Here is a 25,976-nt window from a genome sequence, read left to right on the forward strand (position 1 = left end):
ACCCGAGCCGAAGGCAGCAGCTTAATCCACTGAGCCACCCAGGCGCCCCTGTTTCAGGGAGGTTTTTATTCACACAATAATTATTACTGAATAAAATGTGTCCTTAGCTAGTATCCAGGTTTGTTTATTTTTGACGGTTCTTTCGGATAGTAGAGTACTATTATTAAAATGAGTTTGCTTTTTAAAAAATAAATTTCTGAATTTGGCTTCCTCTGGTCAGATACACTTTGCCCTCATTGTTGACAGCCATTAGCCTCAGCCTTCAACTCAGGTCATGGTCTCAGGGTCCTGGGATGGAGCCCCACATCAGGCTCTCTACTCAGCGGGGAGCCTGCTTCCCTTTCTCTCTGCCTGTCTCTCTGCCTACTTGTGATCTCTGTCAAATAAATAAATAAATAAAATCTTTAAAAAAAAAAAAGTTTAGCTCCCTTGAGGTATGCTGACAAATGAGTCATTAAGAAGAAGAGAAATAAGGCAGTGAGCCACAAAATGTTTGACCAGAAACAAGAGAGAGACAGTTATTCTCACAGAACTTTCCTCAAGATCTAGTTTTCTAACTACATTCCATAAGGAGAGATTGGAATGTACTTAGCTTAAAGAACTAATGCAACTATGCAAACAAACCCAACTCCTCAGTACTAGGATATACCACTTTTAGCTCAGACAGCAGGTCTCGGGGTGGGGGGGGGGTTCCACCCTTTGGGAACATCTATTAGAGTGTAGTGAGTGTGGCTATTGCCCACTCTTGGGCAGAACCGAAATGCCATCTCTAATATTTACTGTTTTATACTACCTTCCATTTATCTAAATCCCAAAGAAAGTGGGTATCATTAGAACATAAGTAGAGAGAAGTGAGGGCTTTTGTATTTTATTTAATTTTTTTATTTAGTAACCACAAATCATCTGTAAGGGCTTCTTGCATTAGTTGGTGATATAGGCAAAAGATGCTGCTTAATGAATGTTTTTAAATAGGAAAGCAGTGTATGTGATTACCGGAATTGATTTCAGGCATACTAAAATTAAAAGTGATTAATAATTTCAACTGTTTCTCCCTCGTTCTGTTCATTTCATTACATAACAATATCTATGGATTGCTATTTACCAAGCAATGGTCTATGTTCCAGGAATAAAGTTGTGAAAAGACAGACAAGGTCCTGCTCTCATGATACTTACTGTCTAGGGGAGGTAAATGAACTATAAATAACTAAACAAACTAGGAATTGCCTATTAGGGAAAGTGTTATGAAGGGAGTAGACAACTTGCTGCATAAAAGAATAATAGAAACTGGAGTAACTATATTATAGGAGAAGAGTGTCAGCAAAGACTTCTCTGAGGAGATCACTCTTTTTTTTGAATTTTTTTATTAACATATAATGTATTATTAGCCCCAGGGGTACAGGTCTGTGAATCGCCGGGTTTACACACTTCACAGCACTCACCATAGCACATACCCTCCCCAATGTCCATAACCCCACCAACCTCTCCCTACCCCGCCCCCGCCCCGGGCCACCCTCAATTTGTTTTGTGAGATTAAGAGTCTCTTATGGTTTGTCTCCCTCCCATCCCATCTTTTAGCAGAAGTTTGTTTTTTTTTTTAATATTTTATTTATTTGAGAGAGAGAAATCACAACTAGGCAGAGAGGCAGGCAGAGAGAGAGGAGGAAGCAGGCTCTCCGCGGAGCAGAGAGCCCGATGCGGGGCTCGATCCCAGGACCCTGGGATCATGACCTGAGCCGAAGGCAGAAGCTTTAACCCACTGAGCCACCCAGGCGCCCCTCCCTCCCATCCCATCTTGTTTCATTTATTCTTTTCCTACCCCCCAAACACCCACAATGCTTCTCAATTTCTTCATATCAGGGAGATAATATGATAGTTGTCTTTCTGAGGAGATCACTCTTGAGAAATATTTAAGGATATGAAGCCGCCAGCCACTGGAAAACCTGGGGGAAAAGTATTCCAAGCAGAGAGGACTGTAAGTGCAAAATCTCTAAGGCAGAAAAGAGCTTGGCCATAATCAAGGAAATGCTATACTAAAGCATAGTAGTAAACCAGAAAGTGTGATCTGCAGTGAAGCCAGAGAGGTAGCCAGGATGATGGATGCAGCAGTCTGTTTCCCAATACCCATTTATTCATTCTTCTTTCTTCCATGTCACATGTAGAAATGTGTCGAGTTGGGGCACCTGTGTGGTTCAGTCAGTTGAACATCTGGCTTCAGCTCAGGTCATGATCCCAGGATCCTGGGATAGATGGAACACCATGTCTGGTTGACTGTTCAGTGGGGAGCTCGTTTCACCCTCTCTCTCAACGCCCCCCCCCCCCACAATTTCTCTCTCTCTGTTGAATAAATAAATAAAATTGGTGTTTGGGTTTGGGTTTTTTTAAATCTTTAAAAAAAAAAAAAAACAACTTACCCCCTATGGCAGCTAAGGGGACCACATGACCCTTTCCTGGCCAATGAGATGAATGTGGTAGCCTACCGTGTGGGTTTTCTGGGAAGGCCATTATTTTCCTGGCCAAAAGGGACTGGTGATTTATTAACTTTGCAATTTCCCCTCCCTCCTTTATTCCACTTGAAAGGAGGGCACATTTCCTAGAGAAGGAGTAGTCGTCTTGAGATTCTAATGACAAAAGCCATACACATGGATGGCGGAATAGGGTACAAGAAAGAACCTGAGGTTTGGGGGGGGGGGTTGTTTGTTTTGTTGTTGTTGTTGTTGTTGTTACTTCCTCAAGTAGTTGCACCAGTCCCGCATTGGTTGCTTCTGGGCTGATAAGGAAAATAGACCCCTTTATGACTAAGCTACTATAGGTTTATTTTCTGTAAAAATCTTGACCCAAGAACCAAATCATATAAGGTCTTATAGGCTATGGTAAGGAATTAGCAGTTTATCTCAAGTGCAATGGAAAGGCATTAACATTGTACCAAACTTCATTTCTCAAAACATGGAGAAGTAGGCCTTACAGAAGTTGGAACTGGATAAACAGCAACATAGCAGTAAAGGTTGGAATGAGAAGTCTTGTTACTAGACTCTTATTTTTTTTTAATATTTTATTTTATTTATTTGACACAGAGAGAGAGAGATCACAAGTAGAGCAGCAGACAGAGAGAGAGGAGGAAGCAGGCTCCCTGCGGAGCAGAGAGCCCGATGCGGGACTCGATCCCAGGACCCTGAGACCATGACCTGAGCAGCGGCTTAACCCACTGAGCCACCCAGGTGCCCCTTGTTACTAGACTCTTAATACTTGCCTCTACTGCTGTCCTCTCTCCTTTCCCATAATCCCCTGGGTCAGAAGTAGCCTACTTTCCTCTTTCCCTTATGATAAGGCTTTTCTTAATATCTTTTGTGTCCTTTCAATCAGTCACCGGTCCTGTCTCTTAATAAGTTAATGCATGTTGAAGGAAATTTAAACAAAAAATTTAAGTGACTTGTTGAAAATCACACAACTAGAGAGTGACAGCTGGAATTGCAGCCTAACTTTAGAGTTTTTGCTTTGACATTATGCTGCCTCGGTCCTCATAAAGGCCAAGAATGAATAGTTTTGAGATGACTCTGATTTCTTCTAGTCCAGTCTGCCCCAGTTCGTCTAATAGCAGCCTTCTGCTGAAGAAGGCCACTAATTAGTCATAAGAATGTAAATGCTATCTGTTGATTTTTGCTTTTAGAATCAACATAGACCAAGCACTGAAAATGTTACAATTACAAAATATAGATATGATCAGTCCTGAAAATATGAAAGTAAACCAGATAGGACAAGGTAGGAATGGACAGCTGAGGAAAACAGTAGGGCTTACCCTACTTTAACAGAATGGGAAGCCAGAAGTTTCATCATATAGGGGCAGGAGTAAGACATGAAAAGTGTCCATATAACCAGGGAAGGCTGGTGGCTTAGTCAGCTAATCCTCTGCCTTTAGCTCAGTTCAGGATCCCAGGTGCTTTTCCCTCTCTGGCTCCCCCTGCTTGTGCGCTCTTGGGCGCGCGCTCTCTCTCTCTCTCTCTGCTAAATAAATAAAATCCTTAAAAAATAATTTAAAAATTTTTTAAATATGACCAAACAAAAGTAGTGAGAATAGTGACATAATTGTATTGGGAATATATAGGGAGAAGGCTGTTAGGAGTGGAAAAAGTGAACTACATCCTCAGCTGTCATGGAGGAAAATCAATTAGTCTTGTCTAGTATTGATTAAGAAATGACACTGTAAGTCTTTCTTAGGAGCATAGATGTCAACTGTACAAGAGACCACTAAAAGGATTTAAAGTGTTTAATCTGAAGAGTTAGATAAGGGTAGGACTGAGGACTGTTGGTTTTTATTATCGACCCTGCTGAACCATTTCTTTTTTTTTAGATTTTATTTATTTATTTGAATGAGAGAGCGAGAGTGGGATTGGGAGAACAAGTGAGGGGCAGAGGGAGAAGCAGACTCCCCTCTGAGCGGGGAGCACAATGTGGGACTCAATCCCAGAACCATGGGATCACGACCTGAGCCAAAGACAGACGTTTAACAGACTGAGCCATCCAGGTGCCCCTTGTTGAACCATTTTTATTTTATATATTTATATATATATAAAATAAATTATAAATATATAAAAATAATTATATATTTATATAACTAACCATTTTTATTTGATATATTTTTATATGTTGAACCAGATATATTATTTATTTTGAATTCATGGATTCATTGCTTTAAAAAAAAATGTGGTCGAACAAGCTAACATTTAAATCCCTTCAGCTCTAAAAATCAGATTTCAGAGCCAAGTATGAAGATCATTCCATCCTAGAATGACTGAAAAACTATTGGAAGACCTCCTTTAGCACAGTCTGGCAATCATTTCTGAATGTTCTTCCTCAGTGTTCTTCAAAGTAACAGGGAAAAGAAAAGTGACTGTTCTTAACTGGCCTATGTAATTGCAAAGTATGGCGGCCTTTCCTTCTGAATCCACTAGGACTCTACAGAGCCAGCCTGGCAAACATAAACCTCTTACTGATGAGTGGTTAAAATACAGTAGTAACTATCATTCATTAAGTATATTTGTATGTAAGATGTCAGCTCTGTGCTTTTTAAATATCTCATTTACTCAACCAAGCTCCTAGTGTATCCATTTTACAGATGAATTAACTGAGAAGTCAGGAAAGGGTAAGTAATTAACCAGATATCACATAGCCAATAAAAAGTTGGCAGGAATTCAAAATCCTAGTTTTAAGGGTGCCTGGTGGCTCAGTCAGTTGAGCGTCCGACTCTGTTTCACCTCAGGTCGTGATCTCAGGGTCCTGAGATTGAGCCCCAAGTCAGGCTCTGCACTTAGGATTCTCTCCCTCCCCTACTACAACACACACACACCCCCCCCCCCACCCACCCACCCACACCCCCCCCCCCCCGCATGTGCTTGCCCTGTCTCTAAAAAACAACAACAAATAAAATCCTTGCTTTAATAGCTGCACTCTATTGCCTATTAATTAGGAATTAAGTTACCTAATGGTATGGGGGGAGGTGTAATGAATGCTGTAGGAGTTATGAACAATAAGAGATATTATGAGTAATAGTTTTTATCCTTTTGAATTTTTCAAAGTGATTTAGGGGTGGCTTAGCTTTTCTTTACCCTAAGAAAAAAGGCAGCATAGCATAGTGATAATGGCCTATATCTAAATTCAGCTCAACCATTTATACTATGACCTCAGGTGATCTGCTTATTTCTCTTAATCCTTTGTTTCTTTATTCATGAAATAGACATCTCATTGAAGCTACTTTTTTAGAATGTTGAGAGGGTAAAACGAACTGTGATTATATGTGAAGCACTTGGCATAATGCCTAGTTGTAGTAAGTGCTCAAATCATCATTGAAGGGCTCCTTAATATCTTTACCTACCCCCCCCTTTTAATGCCACTTCAACATCTGGGGGGGGGGGGCAGCATGTAATTAAGATGCTCCGCACAGAAAACATTTTAAACTTTCCCAATGAGAGGTATTTTTAAAAACCACAAATATGTAAACTTCCACACTTGGCTCCGTGTCAGCTTAGTAGCTAATTATCATTTACAAAACCATCCACATTATAATTTTATTAGTACTAATTATAGCACATTATAATGGATGGATAGTTGATAGAGCACTGTGCTTAATGCTAACTCATTTGAGCTTCACAAGAATCCTGTAGGATAAGTATTAATAACATCCCAATTTTACAAATTAAGAAATAACCCTCAGAGAAGTGAAGTCACATACCCATATAGGATTCAGGTGCGACTGTTTTCAAAACACTGCATTCTTTTCCTAGACCAGGGGAACTCTGGCCAACTTAGTGGGTTAAAACTACATGGTTCTCTTTAAATACAATTTTCTTTTTCTTTCTTTTTTTTTAGGATTTTATTTTTTTAAGTGATCGCCACACCCAAGGTGGGGCTTAAACCCACAAGTCTCATGGTCTACCAACCGAGCCAGTCAGGTGCTCCAAATACAATTTGCTTAATAAAAAATACTAGAGGGGCACCTGGGTGGCTCAGTGGGTTAAACCCTCTGCCTTCAGCTCAGGTCATGATCCCAGAGTCCTGGGATCCAGCCCCGCATCCGGCTCTCTGCTCCGCGGGGAGCCTGCTTCCTCCTCTCTCTCTGCCTGCCTCTCTGCCTAGTTGTGATTTCTCTCTGTCAAATAAATAAAATATTAAAAAAAAAATACTAGAGACAGAGTTTACATATATGAAAGTCAACACATATGAAAGCAAACACACATACACATGTAAAGTGTGTTTTCTTCCCATAGGTATTGGGCAAAAAGGTCTGACAAACACTGAACCTGTCCCTAGCCTTAGTTATGCATTTGCTTGTTGAGGGCGCTTTAAAGTTAATCCAACTGATCTATTCATTTAAAAGATAGGCAGATAAACAGTTTCTTTTCTACTTCCTAAGAGGCTCTTTAAAAATCTAGTGAGATAATATATGAGGAAAAAAGCTCTGGAAATGGGAAATTTTCTACGCAAGTATTTGTACTATTATAAACTTGGATCTGAGAACCATAAGAAAAGGTTGAAGATGATAGATGTATGAATTCTTTTTGAACTTTATTTTCTTTGTGATTTTCCTGCCTCTTAAATATAAAATGACCGTCAGTCATTCACATGGCAGAAGTCTCTTTCCAAGCACTGTAGTGTCACACAATTTGAATTACTCTCAAGATAATCTTTATGCAAGGTCATTTTCTATTTTATTACTCATTCTGGAAGCAGTGATTTATTAACCTCGATAAAGATACAATTATGTAAGTGTAATTTTTTTTCACAAATTGCAACAGGTTGAGTGAAAAAGGTTATCCAAACATACTGCTCTTCTTTGTCGAAACAAGGATCATAAGGATGATATGATACATTTCCTGGCCCTTGCTTATCGCTGCCCTTGAAAGGACAACATCTTCTCTGCCCTCCAGAAATCGCGTTTAGTTCAAACTAAAATGTGAGCCATAATTTCTCGGGGTGGGGGTGGGACGGAGGCGGGGGCTTGCGGAACAGCTGACCTTCTCCCCTTGTCCCTTTTAAGACAGGAAACTGCATTTGCATCCCTTCGCTAGCGGTGAGCATCAAGTTTCAAAGAAGCATCTGGACTGCGGACGCTGTCAGCCACCTTCGGAACTTGGGAGAGGAATTACCACATTTAGGAAAACAAGCGGGAGCTGTGCCCCGAAGGTCGGCTCGCGAGACCCCGAGGTAGTGGGTCAAAGGCGAGCGGACCGGGAAGCCGTGCCCTCCTCTGGACTTTGTCCCTCCCAGATTTCTGAGCCGGCGAGCAGCCGCTCCGCACTGCAGCCCGAACCAATTGTGAAAGACCTAACCAAGCCCAGCCCAGCGGAAGGAACGGTTTCAGAGTTGTTTTTCTCTGATAAAAGGAGCCCTTCCTTGTTCTGGCTTCTGTGCTCGCCGGTGTGTGACGGAACCAGCCCCCAGAAGCAGTTTGGAGGGACTGGGGGAAGGAAGCGCGCCCACAGCTCATGACAGCGAAAAGGATGAAATTCTTTCTGCAGTGCCTCCCGCTTCTGCCTTTACTCATCATCTTCACCTTAGAGTCTCTCCTGAAGCGTTTTATTCCTAAGAAGAGAAAATCAGTTACTGGGGAGATCGTCCTGATTACTGGAGCTGGACACGGAATTGGGAGACTAACTGCCTATGAATTTGCCAAACATAAAAGCAAACTGGTTCTGTGGGATATAAATAAGGTAATAGTGCTTCTTGTGTTTTACCTTCTGGAATCTTTAATTGTAGTCATGGATGCATTCTGTAAGCAACAAGCCGTACAGCATCTCTATGAAGTAGGGAGAAGAAAATTAATATTGGCATTTTATAGATCTATTAATGTTTATGATTACAGGATAAATGGACCTAGAGGATATAAGATTCGCGGTTACTACCATCACTAATTTTGCATTGTAAATGTATTCTTACTTTTGCCCAGAAAAGAATTTGTGATCTTCTCCAGAGCCTGATTTCACTGATCCCTCTATCTTAAATGGAAAGAGTAAAGTAATGGTTTTAAGTTAGTCTATTAAGAACTTGAACCTATTAAGAAAAAAATCCTACTTGCCATTACTGAGCTGAATGGGTTTAAAAGATACCCAACAGAAAAGAATATTACTGTATCATAGTAATTGCCAAAAATAATTCTTAAAATCATGTTTTAAAAACAATATAAAAGAAAAAAGCCCTTCGGGGTACCTGGCTGGCTCAGTTAGGAGTGCGTGGGACTCCTAATCTCAGGGTCATTGAGTTCCAGCCTCATGTCGGGCATCAAGTTTACTTAAAAAAGTAAAATTAAACAAAAAAAATTTTAAATAAAAATAAAAGGAAACACTCTTCAATATACATAATTTTTACAAGAATAAAGGTGTAGGCTTAGAATCTAACCTTTCATGTGGCCAGTGTTGGATGGACAGAGGGATTTCTGCGAGGCACCTGAAGGCCTGAAAAGCCATCTCTTACCCATTAGTCAACATCCAGCACTGTAGCTATAGACAAAAATTCGGGGAATGTGCCATTAGGAAGAGTTCTCCCAGTGAGTGGATGATTGAGATAGCAATCAGCAAGTACTTATTGAGTATCTGTTGTGGGGATAGTAAGGACAGAGCAAATAGGAAAACAATCTTGTAGGGAAAATAGACTTTAAATAATTATACATGCAATGGAAGGTACAAAGGAGGCCCAGTCTAGTCTGATGTGGTCATCGGTGGTGAATGTCAGGCATGGGGACAGGTCACAGTCGGCGGAGCCCTCCACCTCTTCATGAGCTGCCTCTGACTTCTAGAGCTTTAGATTCCTTTTCTGCAAAATGGGTAAAATAGCAGTACTTACCTTAAAGGAGTGGGAGGCTTATACCAAAGAGTACCCATAGTGTCTAGCAGTGTTTAGCAGTGTCTGGTATATGGTCTGGATAATAACACGTTAGTTACTATCCATTCACAAAGTGAAGTTTCAGCTAACATTGCAGGATTTAGGACTAAGAATTAGGTTACACATCTGTGTTAGTGGCTCCCAATGCCCTCTGCTTCATGAACTTCACACAAACTTCATGAACAAGGGACCGTAAATAAGATACGCTGCATAATAAATTATGTAATTGCTAGAAGGTGGTAAGTATAAAGAAAAGTAAAATATGAAAGGGGGTAAGGACTCTATTGTGGTGGTTGGGGGTGGGACAGGGAGGAACATGTTGATCTTACACAGAAAGCCTCCTGAGATGGAGAGAGTTGAGTCAAGATCAGAAGAGGCAGGCAGCCCCTCACATACCTCTGCAGGATCAGCAAATGCAGAGCATGGCACAGAGTGAGGGAAGGGAGAGAAGTAAAAGAAAAATCTAGATCTGTGCTTTTCAGTATAGTTGTGGCTACTAACCACTTAATGGTTGTTGAGCCTTTGAAATGTGGCTCGTCTGAATTGAGATGTGCTGTCGATGTTATTACACCCAGGACTTCAAAGACAGTATGGAAAAAAGGAATGCTGAGTATCTTACGAACAACTTTTACATAGATTACGTGTTGAAATACAGTATTTCATAATAATAACAAATATTCCAAAATAATATTTTGGGTATATTAAGTTGAATAAAGTACACTTCTTAATGCTATTTTTTCAAGTGTGGCTACTAGAAAAATTTAAATTAAGTATGTGGCTCACATTGTGTTTTATGAGACGGCACTGGTCCAGAAACTTCAACGGCAGCTCCTGATCATCCAGGTTCCTGGCAGCTATTGTTTGTGCTTCGGCTTTTCCTGAGGGAGCCAGTGGAAGGTTTTGAGCCAGATTCTAGGCTGTTGGATTGCAGGGAGAAAGAGCAGTTAGGAGACTGGTGGTAATCCAGGCCAGAGATGATGCTGGTTTTCCAGACCAGGGAAGTAGTAGCGAAAGTGGTCAGAAAATTCAGGATGGTGTAGTGAGTATTTATTATGTTAAATTCATCTCATTTAAATAAGCCATTTATTATTTTAAGGTTATATCCTCCCCACTTGTTTTGTGGGTGAAAGATACTTATATATTTAGTGAAATTACAACGATATTAACTGGTAGTTTCTGTGTTGGTGTTAACGTCCTTACTTGGCTAAATAAAAAGATGGGCAGTCCTGGTTCAGTATATATACTGCAGTCCACTGTTATTGAAATTCTACAGGTTTTAAAATTATGAAAGTGTGAGAACCACTAAACCTGACTGGGGAGGGAGAGTAAGGGTGGAAATTTCAAGCAGTCCAGGCAGCAGAAGCTAGAGATGTCCAACTTGTGGGTGGGTGACTAGGGAGGATGAGTGAAAAAGAGGAAAGCTTTAGATTGTTTTTCAGATCCCGCTGGAAGGGCTGGGAGGGGTCAGATCAAATTCTTCCCCTCCCCCGCCACTGCCCCAGGGTTCAAAGACCGATTATCTCCAGAGACAAATTTCTCAGATTAAGGCAAGCTGCAAGGGTAGCAATGCCCAAAGATACCCTTCTCAGGAGGTCGAGGGCAGACATCCTCCTACTCATCAGAAGTCCACAGAAAAGGAACATGAATTTAGGAGGGATTCATGGTAGCTTCAGCTTCGTTATTCTACTGAGACGGGCACCATGAATTTTTTATTGTTTCATGTAGATAATCACATTTCTTGACTAGTCTCACCCCCATGCCTGGTTAGATAAATTTGTGAAGATAAATTTATAGCAAGTGGTGAGCACCTATGATATACTCAAAGACTGTTTATCAAATAGAAAAGTGAATTAATGAATGAAAAAAGCACTGGAAACAATCAGAAAAACAGGTAGACGTTTAGTGGTCTAAGTAATGGGTAGAGAGCTTTAGTTGTGGGAATGAGAGGGCAAAGAAGGGTAAGTAAAGACTTAAGAGAGAGCCCAGGATTAAAAATTGAGAACTGAGTACAGCGCATTAGGAAAAAGGTTAACAAGGCAAGTTTTGAAGAATGATGAGCAGGTCCACTGTGCTGAGAAGAATTTTAAGGGCCCACTTTTTATTTCTCACCAAGTGAATATGGAGACTGTCTAAAATTTTTCGTGGCAGGATTTCCAACTTTAATTTGCTGCATAGTTCAGGAGGTATGGAGTGCAGACCTTGGCCCTAAGTGAGGAAGACCAGGGAAATAGACGAAAGCATGATTGCAGATGTAAAGGACGGGTATGCTTGTTGCTACACATGCTGCCCATTGACAGAGAAACCAGCACTAAGCAAATCTCCATCAATGGAATATAGGGCAAATGGAGCTTTATGTAGACTTTGTTTCAAGTAAGGACTGAATTTTGTGAATACCCAAAGAATCAGTACCATATACTTTAAAAACTTTCTTTATTGTAGTAAAATATGTGTTACATAAACATTTCCATTTTAACCATTTTTAAGTTTCAGTTTAGTTGTGTTGGCTACATTCACATTGTTACAAAATGACCTCTGCTATCCATCTCCAGAACTTTCTCGTCATCCCAAAATGGAACTTTGCACTCATTAAACAGTTACTCCCCAACCCCTGGCAACCACCATTCTACTTTCTGTCTCCGTGTATTTGACTATGCTAGGTATCTCATATAGCTAGAATTATGTAATATTTGTCCTTTTGTATGTGGCTTGTTTCACCAGGCTTAAGATCATCAAGGTTCATCCATGTTGTGGAATGTGGCAGCATTTTGGTCCTTTTGAAGGCTGAATAATATTCCATCATGTGTATATTCTACATTAATGAAATTATACTTTCAAAGGAAGGGGCCAGAAGCTGCCTGTCAGGTACAGGAGGGCAACATAAGGTTTACATGAGGTGTTCCAGTGTCCTTTGGGGAATAAGGGCTCCTCATTAGAGGACAAACAGCAGTTTGTGGGAGAGATTTCAGCAAAAGGGAAAACACCCTATTTCCTTTTACTGTCACACAGTAAGTTCACTGAGCAAACTGAATTCTTTCCATAACTGTCCAGATTGGGTTTTTCTGCAAGAGGAGTTAAAGTTTACCAGCAAATTCGTACACTAGTATTCTGCTCTGCCATTCTCTCTGTGGGTAAATGTAGTAAGTCTGTCCACTTGTGCGTTAGCTGATAATAATTTCTTGGGCTTGCAGAGCTCACAGCTAATCCTCGGTCCAAGGTATGGTTTGAGGCATTCTTTACAATGAAAAAGCTACAAAACTGGTAAAGGCAAACCAGCAAACAAGACAAATGGAAACAAAAAAAAAGAAAAATGAAAGCAGAACCCCTAAGGTCTAATCTTGAACTTCAGGTGACAAAATCAACACTCCAGACTGGGCTTGTCATCATTCCTTTTCTCAGATCCGCTTTCCTTGTGACTTGCATCTGACTGTTGCAACACCATGTTGCCATTTCCGCCCACTAAAAAGGAAGCACTTTTCAGCGACTGTTCTTCGCACCTGCCTCATCTAGCAGCCAAGACCTGCTGAGTTTGCCTCCTGAAGATAGGTTGTAAGGCTCAGTCTCTTCTCATTCTTTCCAGTTGTACCACAGCTCAAGCTTCTACCATCTGTTGGCTGAATCATTGTAAACTCCCTACTGTTTCTCTCTTCCTGCAGTGTTGACCCCTAAAATCTGTCCTCCATACATTAGCGAGAATAATCAGGATAATAAACAAATCTGATTCTGTAATTTAATCAGTGCCCACCCTCCCCAACTTTTTGGATAAAACCTAGTATGACACACAATGTCCTTTGATCTGGACTCCGGCTGGCCTCGAGCTTTATGACTCAGCAATGCCAATCTGCTAATATTTTCCCACTGGACACTTCTACTGTCAATCCCTTTGTTTACACTCTGCTTGCCTGCCCTTTTCCTTCTCTTTACCTGTTTGTTCTACTCACCCTGGTACCTTTTGTTCTAGAATTGTATTTCATGCCCCTCCTCTGTGTTCACATAACTCTATGTATATTGTTCTGTTATTATACTTATCATACATAGTGTATTAGTTTGAACCATATGAAACTGCCAGCATTCAGTCCTTTATTCCGACATAATAACAATTTCATGTGTCCTACCTAAATCTTATGCTTCCTTTATGTTTCTGCTAGACTGTGAGCTTGCTGAGGTTAATACTCTGTCTCTCTCATATTTCTGTCTGTAAGGTTGTTCTTTTTCTTAATATAACTTTTTAATTTTTTTAATTAACATATAATGTATTATTAGCCCCAGGGGTACAGGTCTGTGAATCACCAGGTTTGCACACTTCCCAGCACTCACCATAGCACAAACCTTCCCCAATGTCCATAACCCCACCACCCTCTTCTTACCCCCCCCCCCCCCCCCCCCCCCCGCAACCTTCAGTTTGTTTTGTGTGATTTAGAGTCTCTTATGGGGGTGGGGGGTGCCTGGGTGGCTCAGTTGGTTAAGCCACTGCCTTTGGCTCAGGTCATGATCCCAGGGTCCTGGGGTCAAGTCCCGCATGGGGCTCTCTGCTCAGCAGGGAGCCTGCTTCTCCTCTTCCCCTCTCTGCCTGCCTCTGCCTACTTCTGATCTGTCAAATAAATAAATAAAATCTTAAAAAAAAGTCTCTTATGGTTTGTCTCCCTCCCAATGCCATCCTGTTTGTTTCATTTATTCTTTCCCTACTCCCCAAACCCCCAAAACCTCTGTAAGGTTTTTCTAAGCACCATGACTGTGACCTACACATTAAAATGGTAAAAGAATGAATGAATGAATTTAATGAATTACCCCTTTTTATCTTGGCAGCTAGAAAATGGATGCTGGTGAATAGTTTTTAGTGACAGTAGTTTTTAATGGAAGAAAAAGCTCAATATTTTTAAAAATCTTGATGGTATTTATCACACATTCACAGTCATTCACATGAATGTGTCATAACACAATGTGTGTCATACCACACCTATTCACAAAGTATTAAAATTCGTGAATACAAAACAGGTATTTTAAGATTTCTATGTTCTTTTTTTTTTATTATTTTTTAAAGATTTTATTTATTTATTTGACAGAGAGGTAGAGAGAGCTCAAGCAGGCAGGGCCGCAGGCAGAGGGAGAAGTAGGCTCTCCGCAGAGCAGGGAGCCTAACATGGGCCTGGGATCATGACCTGAGCACAGGCAGCTGCTTAATCGACTAAGCCACCCAGGCACCTGTTCTTTTAAAAAACTTGCTTTAACTTTGGTTCTAATAAAAAACTAGTCAGAGTACTAAGAGCAAAGTGTAACTTATATTCCTGCCAAAGATCTGTCCAGTTAAATTCTTGCCCAACGCTAGTCCAAACAATTTGACTGTCCTTAATTTATTTTCACCTGTTGATACAATATGTTCACGGCATTTATGTTGTTCTCTTTATCAAATTTTTGTTGCCTTTTCTAGCACGGAATTGAGGACACAGCTGCTGAATGCCGGAGACTGGGTGCGAAGGCTCATGCCTTTGTGGTAGACTGCAGTAACCGAGAAGATATTTACAGCTCTGCGAAGAAGGTGAAATTTTGCATTTTGTTAGGATCGGATCGTGTCAGAGCCTGGAGGGATTCTGGAGATGACAGGGTCACGATGCAGACAAAGTAGCAGAAGTTTTGTGATTTGCCCACGATTGTGCAGTCAGCTAGTGGTGGACCCACAACTAGAACCTAGAACTGAATTTCCTAGACTTCAGTGTGTTCTAGACGCTTCCAGAGAGCCTGTTAAAAAATGACGCCCCTGAGGTTTGCTTTCGTGGATCCAAGCTTGGGCCCAGGAATCTGCCTGTTGAGTACCCCACATACCCACACCCATGTGATTCTGCTACAAGTAAATTCTTGGATGACACTGCAGATCACTGACAGGGTCTTCGGATGCCAAAGAACTGGGTTAAGGAGTTAGGATAAATTTAACTTTATCAGGCTCTGATCATGGATAGAGTTATCTCTATAAAGCAGTATTTGCCTCTTATATACAACTGAGATGTGCTGTGTATATATAATGATGGCTCACTCCAAATGCATTCATGCATATTCTTGTTAACTGAATGTCATAATAGTAAGAAAGCAGTAGGATTATCTGGGCAAATTCCTGAAAATACACATTCCTGGACCTTATCCCCGGATAATCTGATCCATTACAGTATAAAGATTCTGACTGAACCAGCCTTGAGAACCTCCTTGTTTGGGGACTTTTAGATTTGCAGACATTTTTAACTTCTAATTGTGAATTGTAACCTTGTATCTCAAGCTAATGCCTCTATTACTGGTGAGGCCTGAGCTAAGTAGACAAGAAACATCTGCATTTAACCATCACTATTTTACTTAAATTAAGGATGATTTTCCTTTAGAGAAATGTACACTCTTCCAGTTGCTACTGGCTATATGAGTGCGAGTTGCTTAACCTCTCTGTGCCTAAGTTTCCTCAGTTATAAAATGGGGATCACAGCAGTACCCACCTCAGGGTCGTTAGGAATAAGTGAATTAATGATGTAAAGTTTTTGGATCAGTACCTGGCACACAGTGATCGCGCCTCGACTTATCTGGGAATAAGCTGTTCTGGAAAAGGCGATTTCATTATTTGAACCTATTCCATGTGTTTTAACCCTACAGGAGAAGCGATATGCTTAAACAGAATATGCCCCATGCTGTGTGGTGATCAGCTATTTGGAAATTATTTTGATGTGGCCACTTTAGTATCAGGATGTTTTTATGTCAGGCTGTGGAGAGACAATAGGTGATGATGGGAAGCTCAAGGACGAAGGAAGGGACAAGTGTTCCTGGCCAGATTCTTCAGCAGGAGAAAGGAGCGGCTTATACATTCAGTCGTGCTAGTTTGGACGCATTACAGCAGCTCCATCGCTTCAGCCACACACCCTGTCCTGTTCTTCTCTGTATCTGAGGGGCATGATTCGGAACAACAGTTTTCAGATGGTGCTGGAGATGTGGCTGTAGGTACAAATAGTGTTGATCAAGGGCCCAGTATCTTAGCTTGACTCTTCCATACTTTCAGTACAACCTGATGAAGTTCATTTCTGAAGACAGGCCTTCAGCATTTGGCACACTGGTGTCCTGATGGGTTTTCCACCTCCTGGCTTCCTTTCTGTTTGAGCTTTGAGGTTTGTCTTGGCCTCTGAGGTCAGAAGATCCGGGAGAGTCTCAGCTCCAGGGGACCTTGAATAGTCATGTGACCTTGGTCAAGGAGGACCTATTCTGTGCTCCATGTTCCTCCTCCCTAAAGTAGCATACCCAGAGTTGCCAGCTCAAGGAATTATTGTGAGAATTAAATGAGATAAATAATGAAATCATGCAAAATGCTTAACACAATGAAAGCCTTTAACAAGCGATTTGCTACCTCCCCCTCAGTCCCCCAGCACACCCCAGCACTATCTAAATATGATAACTCCTAACAGAATTTAGCTTTTATTTGGAACACAATGTATAACAGAATGCATTGTAACTCTAGGGTCTATCCATCAAGAAGCTTAGTTACTCAAAGAACCGTAAAAATATCAGATAAGATATTGCAGCGTTGCCAACTGCCACCTGCGGGAGGAAGGCTGGAGAGGAACAGAACGGAGTGACTACAAAAATAAAGAAATAAAAGGTGTGACCAGCTTGATGGTATAATCAGTTTTACATAGACCCCCAGATAGTCCATGCATTTACCTACTCATTAAAAAAAATTTTTTGCTTACTTTTTAAGTAGTATTTAAAAAATAAATGCTGGGGGTTTTTTTGTTTTGGTTTGGTTTGGTTTTTTTGGCCACTTACTACATTTTTATTAGCCAAAGGCCTCTCAAGATAAAATCAACAGAGCAAAGTCAAGAGACCAAATTGCAAAAGAAAACTTCGACCTAACCAGACTTACAGGTAGAGCTCTTTTGAAACTAAGTAGCTAAGAATAAAAGGTTCTTTTTTCCATATTGGCACATAGGTTACAAAACTACTATCCCCAAATCTAATAGAGGAACGCTTAACTAAGTAGCTAAGAATAAAAGGTTCTTTTTTCCATATTGGCACATAGGTTACAAAACTACTATCCCCAAATCTAATAGAGGAACGCTTAGTTCTTTAATAATCCTTGCATGCAAACCTTCCTTCAGTATTCTTCATGATGCAGATAATTGTCTTAATTTTAAAGGTGAAGGAAGAAATTGGAGATGTTAGTATTTTAGTAAATAATGCTGGTGTCGTCTACACGTCGGATTTGTTTGCAACACAAGATCCTCAGATTGAAAAGACTTTTGAAGTTAATGTACTTGCACATTTCTGGGTAGGTATGACTTCTTTTATGAACACATTCCCTTTTGTAAAACCCAAAGACTATGTTTAAAGTGGAGAGTTCAGGACACCTGGATGGCTCAGTCCCTTAAGTGTCTGCCCTGGGCTCAGGTCATAATCCCAGGGTCTGGGAATCAAGTCCTTCATTGGGCTCCTTGCTCAGCAGGGAGCCCTCTCCCACTGCCTGGCCCTCCCCCGGCTTATGCCCCCTATCTCTCTCCCCTCTGACAAATAAATAAATAAAATCTTTAGAGATTTCAGCAGACATAAAAATGTATCAGATTAATATTGAAGTTTTTTTCCAGATACTAAGGATAATATGCAAAGAGGTCATTTTCAGGGTGCCTGGCTGGCTCCTTTGGAGGAAGAGCATGAGACTTATGATCTTGGGATTGTGAGTTCAAACCCCACATTGGGTTGAGATTATTAAGAGAAAACAGACTTTAAAAAAAAGAAGAGGTCATTTTTCATGCTCTGACCAAATCTCATCAACCATTCTTCTTCCTCCCTTAAAAATATTAATAACAGTAATTAATTAACAATAAACTTCAGGTGTTATATATGTTTTATAATTTTAAACTAGATTCTCACATCTATGTGATCTTGTTTATGAAGAAAAGGATTGGGGGTCATCTGAGTCCTCTTGTGTGGTTCTATTAAAGGTGAGCCCGGTTTACTTTCGGATTCTCCTGGGACTCGGGCCTTGAGTATTGTGTGGCCCCATAGTTGCAAACTTTATCATAAACCTCACCATTCAACGTCTATAGCTACAGATACATACATATATATAGAGAGAGAGAGTTTCTGAAGAGGCTAAAAATTGCCCAAATAATTCCTGAAAGGGTCCCTTAAAGTTTTGTTGGATGTGAGTTTGGGATACATAATCTCTAAAGAATATTGGAGTTAGTGAAATGTGGTATTATTTATGTCAATATTCTCAAGTTATTAGCATCTGTCTTTATATCTTCTTTTTGAAGATTTTATTTATTTTTTTAAAGGTTTTATTTATTTATTTGACACAGAAAGAGAGATCACAAGTAGGCAGAGAGGCAGGCAGAGATAGAAGGGAAAGCAGGCTCCCTGCTGAGCAGAGAGCCCGATGTGAGGCCTGATCCCAGAACCCTGAGATCATGACCTGAGCCGGAGGCAAAGGCTTAACCCACTGAGCCACCCAGGCGCCGCTGAAGATTTTATTTCTTATTTGACAGAGAGAGAACACAAGTAGGCAGAGTGACAGGCAGAGGGAGAGGGACAACAAGACCCCCCCCCCCCCCCCCCGCTCCCGCCACTGTCAAGCCGGGAGCCTGATGCAGGGCTTGATCCCAGGATCCTGAGATCACGACCCGAGCCAAAGGCAGAGGCTTAAGAGACTGAGCCACCCAGGCTAAAGATACCCAGTGCATCTTTATAACTGATGAAACTGCCTGTCTTTCTGCCTTTATTAGGATGTAGGGCATTGCCTTAATGTTTTGAATCCTCGTCACATAGTAGGTGCTCAATAAGTATTTATTGCATGAACAATTCAGTGACTACTGGAAGATTGCTATTCATTTCAGTATTTTGATGACATATCCAAACTATTTTCTAACAATTTCACATTATACATAAATTCTTTGATAACTCTAGTTATTACATCTATTCAATATACGAGATGATAGACAACATCAGTGATGAAAGACGTAGAGGCTCAGGGGATATTAGAAGTTCACAATTTTAGTGAAATGGATTCTCAAAGTTTTCAGTGTCCGTTGCTTTGCTTAGTTTTTCCAATCTAGGTATCATATCGAGGTGCCTTAATTTGCCACATTTGGCAATTAATTGGGGTTTTTTTCCCCTTTATTCTAGGAAAAATGTTAACAAAATATAGTTTTGTTTGGAAATTTTCCCAATGGGTCTGCAAATGAGAAATAACAGTATATTTTTCTCTATTCATAAACACTATTGCTAGACTGCAAAAGCATTTCTTCCAGCGATGATGAAGAATAATCATGGCCATATTGTCACTGTGGCTTCAGCAGCTGGGCATACTGGGGTCCCCTTCTTACTTGCTTATTGGTAAGTGAGCTTGTGTTCCCTTAACTTGTTTCTGTGTTTAACTTGTGTGTGATTTCTTATCCTGTCTAATGAAAACTACCATTAATGATGATAAACTTGAAGTTGCCCAAATAGAAAGTAGCACAAAGTCTCTTGTACAGCAGCATTATCAACCGTTAATCCCCTCCAGGCTGACCATTCTAGAGGTGGCTGCAGGGAAGTTATCTAATTAGAAGCCAGCTCTTTTTTTTTTTTTTTTTAATGTTTTGTTTATTTACTTGGGGGAGAGAGAGAGAGAGCTTTAGAAAGAGAGAGCAAGCACAAGAGGGAGAAGCAGGCTCCCTGCTGAGCAAGGAGCCCAGTTCGGGACTCAATCCCAAGACTCTGGGATCATGACCTGAGTCAAAGGCAGACGCTTAACCAACTGAGCCACCTAGGCGCTCCTTGAAGCCCGCTCTTAAAGCATTTTTCATCCCTTTTAGCAGCAAGAAGTGATAAGAGTAATATTTTTGTACCATGAATAAAAGTTAATAATAAATTTTAATAAAGTAATTTTATGGGAACAAAACAGTGTAAAGAGAAAGCATATAATCTGGAATTCTAAGTAGTAAAAGCATCCAAACAGTGAAATTGTTGTAAAAAAAAAAAAAAAAAAAAGAATCATAATAGTTATCCATTTAAAAACCCTTGTCGGGGTGCCTGGGTGGCTCAGTTGGTTAAGCAACTGCCTTCAGCTCAGGTCATGATCCTGGAGTCCCAGGATCGAGTTCCGCATCGGGCTCCCTGCTTGGCGGGGAGTCTGCTTCTCCCCCTGACCTCTCCCCTGTCACGCTTGCTCTCTCTCTCAAATAAATAAATAAAATCTTTAAAAAAAACAAACAAACCTATGCCATTATAATACCTGAAGAACTTACTGTAACAAGAATGGTGTGCTCCACTGTATACTGTGGAGAATTGTTCAGTGAGGCCACGATAGCCCAGGGGATCCTATGGGTTGCACACACCCCAACAGTGCCTGGCCATTTCTATATTTTAGCAAATAATGACTCTTAAAATGTTGAATTACTGTTCAAATAATATGTATTGTCAAATAAATGTACAGATATGCTCAAATTTGTTTTCTGCCATTTTGGAATTAAGTAACTATCTAAATTCTAGAAACAACAGATATAGTTGTATGGATATAAATTTATAAACATTGGCATGGATGGTATCTGTTTTTATCTAATATATACATATGTTTGTGTATGTGTGTGTGTATATGTGTATAAAAGATCTGTATCTTGGGGCGCCTGGGTGGCTCAGTGGGTTAAGCCGCTGCCTTCGGCTCAGGTCATGATCTCGGGGTCCTGGGATCGAGTCCCGCATCGGGCTCTCTGCTCAACGGAGAGCCTGCTTCCCTTCCTCTCTCTCTGCCTGCCTCTCTTGTGATTTCTCTCTGTCAAATAAATAAATCTTTAAAAAAAAAAAAAAAATCTGTATCTTGCATTTCATAAGTTCCCAAGGACACATATATACCAAGCCATTTTCCTCTGACCACACCTAGAGAGTGGTTATTCTTTGGTAATGATAAGTAATTTTATTTTGTTCCTTTTATTCATTTATATTTTCTTTCTTTCTTAGCATGTGTTTGTTTTCTAGTAGTTTTTAAAATCAACACAGACTTGGATTGAGGTTTTTTCTAAAAGATGAAAGGACTGCTGAGGCAATCACAGGACAGACCTGTGGTCCGGGGCCAGTAGAAGTTAGGTGATTGTCCCCCAGCCCTCTGAGGCTGATACGATTTAGCATTCCTGCACATGATGAAGGATAGCGGCAGGTGTTGCTTCTCAGCTACTATGTGACACCCTGATCCCCTGCCAGATTCTTAGTCCCCAGGCATGGGGAGAAGCCAAGAGAATCTAAGTCCCCCAGAGACTGGGAAAGCAGTCATGCCTCCTCCTTCTCTTTGCCCTAGTAAATACTGTAGCTTGTTTGATTTGGACTTGATTCTACTCCACTGAATGTTCAGCAGTGAAAATCAAGAGAGAATGTGTTTTGCAAGAGAAACAAATTTATTTTGGTCACCATTGGTAGTGCTTTCAGCAGAAGTAAAAGATCTCGCCGAATCTTGGCCAAAGCAGGAATGAAAAACACACAGTTGTGCGGATTGCAGACTACACAATTCTAGGCTGCACCGTTCATGTTCGGGTCCCTTTAAGCTCGAAAGATTCTCCAGGAGATGGCAGTAAAGTCATGTGAGAAGAGGAGTAGGTTTGTCTGCACACAAAGGCACTCTTTGGGCTGAAAGGCAGGGTCGCCAGCACACGAGTGCGTTGTCCACTTCCGGCGTTGGGGGGAGGGGCGGCTAGCTTGCCCCTGCAGGACTCCTTTTTGGCTCCTGGGCTGCACGTGGCCGGAGCTGCTGCAGTCTGTGATACTTCGTGATCGCAGCTGTCTTGGATTCACTTGACTGGTTTTTGCTCAGCCTCTGATCAATGATAGAACTTTCACAGAGACACACTGAAGACTCCTGCCAGCAGAAAGCAGTGTTTATCGGTGGTTGTTGTTAAGAACTGGGCGATACAGCTGAGACACTTTTTTTAAAACATAAACTTTTTAATTGAAGTATAGCCCTTCTTGGTAAAAATGCAGAGGTCATAAATGTGCAGCTCAATTAGCTACTGTGATGTGGACACATCTATGTAACCCTCTGCAGGTTCAAAAATAGGACAAGACCTTAGAACTCTTACCAACCCACAGTCCCCCTCTCCTTCTCGAAGGACTTGTATTGACTTGTCACACCACAGATGAATTCTGCCTCTTTTTAATCTTTATACACACGGATTCATGTTGTGTGTGTGAGGAATGTCCTGACTATTGCTGGTAGCCACGGATTCATCATTTTTTTGCCTGCCTAGTGTGCACGAGGTGACTAGATAGCGATGTATTTACCCATACTACTGTTTAGAAACTTCTGGGTTCTTTCCAGGATGGGACTGTTGTGGATCACATGGTTATGAATCTTGAGCCAGTCACTTACTAATGTGTGACCTTGGCAAGTTATTCAACTCCTTTGTGCTTCATTTTCTGCACCCATAGAAGAAGCTAATCACAGCAACTAACCAAATCCTCAGGATGCTGTAAAGTTTAAATCATATAACGTAATGCACTTAGAAAAGAATCTGGAGTCCTATAAGTGGTCAATAACAGGAGGGTTCCCGTTGGTGTTACATTCCACTTCGGCTTCCCTGTAGTTACACAGAACAGCAAAGTCCCACCTCTTATTTTAGCTTCCAGAATGGTTTGCCTCAGTGGAACTAATCCTGTATATTCTGGCTTCCAGTGTTGAGATGAAATGAGAGGGGATCTGGAATTACCCAGTTCTTTTCCCTGTAATCGAGCCTTCAGCTGTCACTGGCCTGAGTTGCTACAGCCACAGCAAAATAATTTATTATAGCTCCAATCACCTATGTTGGAAAAAAAAAAGTTGCAATTTATTTTGAAGTTACAGGTCAACAGTTTTAAATGATTAATGTGAAAAATCCAAGATCACAGAACTGGATTTGTGGTGAGAGACGTTCACCTTTTAATTCTATTCTAAAATGGTTTTGGCTGCTTGCTAAGTATTTTGTCCAAAAGTATCTGGATTTTTAAAAGAAAATATTTATTTATTTATTAAAGATTTTATTTATTTATTTGACAGAGAGGCAAAGAGATCACAAATAGGCAGAGAGGCAGGCAGAGAGGGGGAGAAGCAGGCTCTCCGCTGAGCAGAGAGCCCGATGTGGGGCTCGATCCCAGGACCCTGACAACTTGACCTGAGTCAAAGACAGAGGCTTAACCCACTGAGCCACCCAGGCACCCCTAAAAGAAAATTTTTAAAAGTACCATGAAACTCTGGCTAATATATCTTGTCAACTTAAAGAACCAATTTATGATCATGAAAGTCACCGGTGTGGGAAGACACGGCTAAATCAAGTCCTGACCTTTATTAGCTTATAATGAAATGTTATTTAAAAGAATGATTGGGATAAGAAATATTCATGTTATTAATAATAAGAAACTTGATGTAATATTTAAAAATGCAGAAAAAAATCCACTCATTTTTCACTTTCATATATACATATGTCTAAAGATTTATTTATTTATTTATTTGACAGAGATCACAAGTAGGCAGAGAGGCAGGCAGAGAGAGAGGAAGGAAAGCAGGCTCCCCGCTGAGCAGAGAGCCCAGTGTGGGGCTCGATCCCAGGACTCTGGAATCATGACCCGAGCCGAAGGCTTATACATATGTCTAAAAATAAATTCACCCTGAAGTTCAAAAATACAGAGTTCTTTTAATATGCTCAACATCATTAACTCTGAGCTTTTATGTACTTCTTCACTTTTGGTTCACTTAAGAAAAACCAGGGGCGCCTGGGTGGCTCAGTGGGTTAAGCCGCTGCCTTCAGCTCAGGTCATGATCTTGGGGTCCCGGGATCAAGTCCCGCATTGGGCTCTCTGCTCAGCAGGGAGCCTACTTCCCTCTCTCTCTCTGCCTGCCTCTCTATCTACTTGTGATCTCTCTCTGCCAAATAAATAAATAAAATCTTTAAAAAAAAAAAAAAAGAAAAGAAAAAGCAATAAAAAAGAAAAAAAAAAGAAAAACCAGAAACTACAATTTAGTAAAAGAAAAAAATTACTGATAGTCTTACCATGCAGAAATAATCATGGTTAGCATTTGTTATACTTTTTAAGGACATTTTAAATATAGGTATGTAGTCAAGCATTGAAAAAAATCTGCCTGCATGATCTTGGCTTTTTAAAACTTTTTTTTATTTTTATTTTTTAAAGATTTTATTTTTTTATTTGTCAGAGAGAGAAAGCGAGCGCGCGCGAGTACAAGCAGGCAGTGGGAGGCAGAGGCAGAGAGAGAAGCAGACTCCTCAGTGAGCAAGAAGCCTGGTGTGGAACTCAATCCCAGGACCCTGGGACCATGACCCGAGCCAAAAGCAGCAGCTTCACCAACTGAGCCACCCAGGCATCCCTTGACTTTTTAAAATTTAAAGATTTTATTTATTATTTATTTGACAGAGACACAGCAAGAGAGGGAACGCAAGCAGGGGGAGTGGGAAAGGGAGAAACAGGCTTCCTGCTGAGCAGGGAGCCCAATGCGGGGCTCAATCCCAGGACCCTGGGATCATGACCTGAGCTTTGAAAGCAGACACTTAATGACTGAGCCACCCAGGGGCCCCAAATTTTACATGAACATTTGGATGTTAATACATACATGTGCAGTGTCATTTTCATTTTTTGCATGCTATGCCGCTGTAGATATGTACCACTATTTGTGCAAATTATCCTTTATTGTTGCGCAGTTCATCTGTCAGGACTCTTTCAGTTGCGAGGAACACGACACTTAAACTGCTTCAGACCAGAAGACGGTTTTTTTTCCCCCCGCTCTGTAGTTCCACAGTGTCAGGCAGGCTCTCTGCCTCTGTCTGCTGGTGAGACAGCTACCAGCAGTTCCCGAGTGAAATCTTCGCAATAGCCAGCAGGTGGGGGAAAAGCCGTGATTTCTCAGCAATGCCTTCCAACGATCTAGTTGCAGAGATCACTCTAGGTTTATTCAGCCACTGGACAGGGGCCACCTGTGGCAGGCTAGTGACAGAGTGAGGTCTGCAGAATAAGGAAATAAAAATACCAAAGGGCAAAAACAAACAGCTGTCCACTCCACACGTTTAAAATTGTCTCCACCTATTGGCCTTCATGAACTATATATCCCAGAGACTAACCTTGAATATAAATCTTTAGGAACATGACCGATTATTTCTTTGGGATAAATACTTGTAAGAGGAAGGACTAGATCTAAGAGCATGGCGTATTTTTAATGAATTTGATACCTTTTGCCAAATTGCCTTCCAGAAAAAGTTGCCAATTAGCCTGTGCTTTGGAAAATAGAAAGCTGTGGAAAGTCCTCTCTCATCATTTTTGTTGTTGTTGTTTGTTTTCATTTTTATTTTTAAGCTTAGACACATACTGAAGGCTTAAAGAGAAAAGATTCCTAGTTCAGTGATTTAAAATGAAAACTTTCTGTACTTTGAAAAGCAACTCTAACAAATAAAAATTTCTTCATATCCTCACCATTACTGCTAGGCAAAAATCCCATCTTATTTTATCTTTTCAATTTATTTTTTTTAAAGATCTTATTTATTTATTTGATGGAGAGGGAGAGAGGCAGGGAGAGAGGGAGCACAAGCAGGGGGAATGAGAGAGGAAGAAGCAGGCTTCCTGCCAAGAGGGAGCCTGATGCAGGG

General features: G+C 40.8%; 1 protein-coding gene across 1 annotated transcript in view; it reads left to right on the forward strand.

The window, feature by feature from the left end:
- The first annotated feature begins 7,542 nt into the window (after positions 1-7,542).
- The window catches only part of HSD17B11 (hydroxysteroid 17-beta dehydrogenase 11), a 37,923-nt gene continuing 19,489 nt past the window's right edge, over positions 7,543-25,976 (forward strand). Inside the window, exons 1-4 of the mRNA XM_045997046.1 lie at positions 7,543-8,201; positions 14,795-14,902; positions 17,525-17,656; positions 19,613-19,719. Coding sequence (XP_045853002.1) covers positions 7,977-8,201; positions 14,795-14,902; positions 17,525-17,656; positions 19,613-19,719 — 572 coding nt within the window. The 5' untranslated portion in view covers positions 7,543-7,976. The remainder of the gene's footprint in view (positions 8,202-14,794; positions 14,903-17,524; positions 17,657-19,612; positions 19,720-25,976) is intronic.

The sequence above is a fragment of the Meles meles genome, chromosome 2 (assembly GCF_922984935.1).
Source record: "Meles meles chromosome 2, mMelMel3.1 paternal haplotype, whole genome shotgun sequence".
NCBI lineage: Eukaryota > Metazoa > Chordata > Mammalia > Carnivora > Mustelidae > Meles > Meles meles.